Raw genomic sequence first — 5,164 nt, forward strand, 5'->3', positions numbered from 1 at the left:
TTGCCCGGGCTGACTGAACCATGATCCTCAGATCTCAGTCTCCTGAGTAGCTAGGATGATAGCATGAGCCACTAGCACCTAGCTTCACAATCCAATTTCTAACCAATGGGCAAACCTTATTTACTGGGCTCTATAATAACGTGTAGTATATGTGGAACACCACTGTGTACATTTACAGAATTCCTACCATACTCAAGATATTGTCATCATAAAGATAATCACTGAGGACCTACTCTGCATTTAACTTTTCCCCCCTGGGTCATTAGGCTTGAACTCAGGGACTAGGTGCCATCCCTGAGCTTCTTCTGCTCAAGGCTAGTGCTCTACCATTTTGAGCCACGGCACCACTTCTGTTTTTCTGGTGTTTAATTGGTGATAAGAGTCTCACATCAGGGCTAGGAAGGTGGCTCAGTGGTAGAGCTCTTGCCTTGCATGCGTGAGGCCCTGGGTTCGATTCCTCAGCACCACATAAGCAAAATGAAAAAAGCCGGAAGTGGCGCTGTGGCTCAAGTGGTAGAGCGCTAGCCTTGAGCTGAAGAGCTGAGGGACAGCGCCCAGGCCCAGAGTTCAGGCCCTACAACCGGACCCAAAAAAAAAAAAAAAAAAAGAGTCTCACATCATAGCCTTTCCTTCTCAGGTTAGCTTTGAACCACAATCCTCAGATCTCAGCCTCCTAAGTAGCTAGGATTACAGGCGTGAGGCTCTGGTGCCCAGCTTGCATATAACTCCTGGAAGCCAAGTTTTCCTCTTCTTCCCCTTGGAATCCACTAATAGATATTAAGAAACTACTCTTTAGATGGAAGGGGAATTGGCTGAGAGTCATAGTCCCAATTTAGAATCCCAGCTCTGCTAATAACTAATGATAATGATAATTTATTTCCACAAATACTTCTTTTAGTCTCTCTAGATCTTTTTATTTTAAAATTAGTTTTATTATCTAATTTTTATGCTGGTACTAGGGCCTTATACTCTTGCTTAGCTTTTTTCCTCAAGACTGGCCCTCTACCACTTGAGCCATAGCTTCACTTCCAGATTTTTGTGATTAATTGGAGATGAGTTTTAGAACTTTTCTGCTTAGGCTGGCTTTGAACTGTGATCCGTAGATCTCAGCCTCTTGACCAGCTAGGATTATAGATGTGAGCCACCAATGCCAGGTCATGACAACCAGTTTTTTGAAGACGATGTTCTGGACGCTTCCCTATGATTATTACACCTGACCTCCCTGTGCCTGTTTCCTCCACTGTAAAATCATGACAGCAGGACTTGTCTTAAAGAGCCAAGTCGGAACCAGCTGTTCCTGACCCACACCTATAATTCCAGCTAGTCAGGAGTCTGAGATATGAGACTTTCCATTCAAAACCAGCCTGGGAAGAAAAGTCCATGGGACTCATCTCCAATTAACCAGAAAAAAGTCAGAAGTAGAGGTATGGCTCACATGAGAGAGTGCCAGCCTTGAATGAAAAAGCCAAGCAACAGCAAAGGGCAAGGGGGATGGGCAAAGACCTGTATGTGCTGGCTGCTGAGCTCTGGACCTATGAAGAGTCTCCCTTGGCTTCTGAGTTGGAGCAGCAGTGGGGTGAATTCAATGAATCAGGAGTTTTAGTGGCCCTTTCCCTCCTTCTGCCCGAGTTACCCTATAGCAGAATTACTCAAGTCTGTCACTTTCTCTTCTTGGCGCCAGGACCAGGCACAGCACCCTGTGCCTCCAGGTTCTGCATTATCTCAAGGTCAGCTGTGTTCCACACTGCCAAGGAGACAGGACAGCTCCAATAGCAGGGACTGTATGTCAAGTCCCTAATCACACATTTCACAGCCCTTGAGGCCTGCCATGGTCCCTGGGCATCTTGGGAAGGTAGCTGGTAGGCAGGAGCCAGAGAGGAGCATGCTCAGTTCTCAGCTAGGGAGGCTCCAGACCTAGTCTGGGACTCCAGAATCCAAGGATCATCGATGGAAAAACAGAGGCTGGAAATGGCAACAATGCATCCAAGGCCTCAGAGCAAGCCAGTGTCAGAGTTAAGCTGGAATTCTGGTCAGCAGAGTTCCTCAATTAGCAGGACTGTGGGCAGTAGAGTACCTTTGGGGTCTAATTTCCTAGCATTTTGATCTGTTTGGTTTCTGAATCCTCAGTGGCCCAGGGAATATTTTCCCAGACATTTGCAGTAAGAAACTCAAGGATGGGGCTGGGAAGATGGCTCAGTGGTAGGGCACTTGCCTTGCATGCATGAGGCCCTGGGTTCGATTCCTCAGCACCACATAAAAAGAAAAAAGCCGGAAGTGGCATTGTGGTTCAAGTAGTAGAGCGCTAGCCTTGAGCTGAAGAGCTGAGGGACAGTGCCCAGGCCCAGAGTTCAGGCCCCATGACTGGACGAAAAAAAAAAAAAAAAAACTCAAGGAAGTAGGATATGGGAACTACCTCTTTGTGACCTTTCGAATCTCATCAGGCTCAGAGACCTTCTGTCTTCACAGAGCCCCAAGAAAGACTATCCCCAAACCGGCAACCATTTGCATTAACCCATCACTGATTATCTGAAGGCCAGCGCCATTCCACAGTTGCCATCCAGGAACTCTTTGTGCCTATTGTAGGCCCTGAACAGACATTATTTTCCCCCACCAATCCCAGGGCTTGAACCCAGGGCCTGGGATCTGTCCCTGAGCTGCTTTTGCTCAAGGCTAACACTCCACCACTTGAGCCACAGTGTCATTTCACGTGTTTTCTGTTTATGTGGTATTGAGGAATTGAATCCAGGGCTTCAGGCATGCTAGGCAAGCACTCTGCTTCTAAGCTACCAGCTTTTTGCTGGTTAATTGGAGATAAGAATCTCCCTCCAGGCTGGCTTCAAACCATCTCAGCCTCCTGAGTTGCTGGAATTACAAATATGAACCACTGGTACCTTCCTAAAACCACATCTTTAGAAGAGTGGTACTGTAGAGCCAATGGTGACACAAGCCTGTAATCTCATCCACCACTCAGAAGACTAAGGCAGGAAGACCTTAAGTTTGAGGCAAGCCTGGGCTACTCAGTAATACTACTTCAAAAAAAAAGTAGAACAGTTTCTGATGTGTAATAAGAGCTGTATAAGTGTTTTCACTACTTTGTTGTTGCTATTATTTTTTTACATTTCTGTTCACATGATGTAGTATCAAAATCAGCCATCCTAAAAAAGGAGGCTGTATGGACAGAAATTAGAAATGAACAGCCAGTCTGTTTCTTCTTATGGAAAACTGAGACTGATAGTTTAATAATAATAATAATATATTTTTAAAATACTTTTGTTCAACCCACAGAGTGTCAGGATAATTTCAATTTTGTTGCTGACACAGGAAATGTCAAGAGTCCAGAGCCAGGGTAGGGATCTGTAGCTCAAGTGGTAGAGCACCAGCCTTGAGCCAAGGGGGAAAAAAGCCAAGTGAGAGCATAAGGCCCTGAGTATAAGCACAAAAAGAACTAAATAAACTGGGCTCCAGTGGCTCACGCCTATAATCCTAACTACTCAGGAAGCTGAGATCATGGTTCAAAAATCGGCCAGGACAGAAAAGTCCACAGACTCTTATCTCTAATAAACTAATCAGAAAAAGCCAGAAGTGGCACTGTGGCTCAAGTAGTAGAGTGCTAGCCTTGAGCACAAAGAGGCTCAAGGATAATGCCCAGGCTCAGAGTTCAAGCCCCAGGACTGGCAAAATTAAATAAAAATAAATAAGTAAGCAATATTTCAGAGCTGGATATCATTGCACATACCTGTCATTCTAGTGAAGGATTCAAGTTCGGAATTCAAGGCCAACCTGGGCAACTCCACTTCATTAAAAAAAAAAAAAAAAAATCAAACCCATGGCTCGTGTTACAAAGGCAGGAGAGCATTTGAGAGCCAAGGCAAGACTTGTTCCTTTAGCCCCTGTGCCCATCACTCCCTGCTACCACCCAGCCCACATCACTCCCTCAGTTCTTACCAGAGGCCCTTGATTCTGAATTCCCCTATTTCATGACCATTTTCCCCATCAGAGCCTCAGAAGAAACATCTGCCACAGACAAATTTATTTTCCATGCTGCAGCCAGATGGACATGTGCCCATTGCATAAGCCGGGTGTCTGTGTCACCACCAGTTAGGAGGTTTGGAGATGGGTTCTGAGGCATTGATGCCAGAGCGCATGGCTTCCCACAACTTGGGCAGACGACTCAAGTTAAGGAACCCATTGCTAAACAGAGGGAGCTCTGGCAGCTTGACCTCTGACCTCTGTGACATACCCCCAGGGCGGAGGGATGGGTGCTGACTGCCCACACCAGTGGAATCGCCCAGGAACTGGAGTGTAGTGTTTTCCCTGGCAGAGGGCACCATGGAGGTGTTACTCGGGGAGTGGTCAGGGCCCACGCCAGCACTGTGGCTGGTGTAGCTGGGGGGTGAGGAGTTTTCCAGGTTGTCCAGGTAGAGGGAGTTGGCAGCTCGTTCCAGGTAGGTGGCTGCAAGCTTGGGCAAGTTCAGTGCTTGGGCTGATTGGTTGTTGGAGAAGATGCCTGTGGATCGGTCCAGATAGTTGATGCCTTTGATAAGCTGCTCCAGAAAGGAAGGGCTGGAGGGACAAGACGGGCCATCTGTACACAGTTCACGAGAACCACTTTGATGACAAGAGGGCCTCCTGGCCACCGTGGGGACCTTTGCAAGCTGACTTGTGTCCACGCCCTTGGATTCCGTGCTTTTCCTCGAGGGCATCCTGGAGGAAGTGGGGTACCACTCTGAGTGACTACGGAACTCCGAGTTACTCGTGACGCGGGTCTGTGGACTCTTGTGGGTGTTTAAGCTGAGGTTTGGGCCCCAGCCTGGAACTCTGGGCGAAAAAGATGCAGTGCGGGGATGGTGCACACAATGCTCGTTAGAATTGGAGCTGTTCATCTGGCGTCTGGACATGGTTCTGGATGGGCTGAACAAGCCTGTGGTTGAGATGGAATAGCGTCTGCAGCTTGCTCACCCAGGCCTGGGGAGGAGAAAGGTGGATAGGCTCATCTGAGTTTCTTGCCAACTCCCCCCAGAGACTTAGTGCTACCCCAACTCCCGAGCTCTCCTCCAGCTAGGTCTAAGGACTCTCAAGTTAGAAACCAATACCCTCAATAGTTTGTTTGTTTTTGGTGCTGGTACTGGGGCTTGACCTCAGGGCAAGGGTGCTTATCCTTAGT

At 47.6% G+C, this 5,164-nt stretch overlaps 1 protein-coding gene across 1 annotated transcript; it reads right to left on the reverse strand.

The window, feature by feature from the left end:
* Nucleotides 1-4,088: 4,088 nt before the first annotated feature.
* Nucleotides 4,089-4,898, reverse strand: LOC122115157. The gene has a single exon (XM_042688430.1). The coding sequence runs from the start codon at nucleotides 4,896-4,898 to the stop codon at nucleotides 4,089-4,091; it is 810 nt and encodes a 269-aa protein (XP_042544364.1).
* Nucleotides 4,899-5,164: the final 266 nt, after the last annotated feature.

The sequence above is a fragment of the Dipodomys spectabilis genome, unplaced genomic scaffold (genome assembly GCF_019054845.1).
Source record: "Dipodomys spectabilis isolate Male_0828 unplaced genomic scaffold, ASM1905484v1 ptg000118l, whole genome shotgun sequence".
NCBI classification, from domain to species: domain Eukaryota; kingdom Metazoa; phylum Chordata; class Mammalia; order Rodentia; family Heteromyidae; genus Dipodomys; species Dipodomys spectabilis.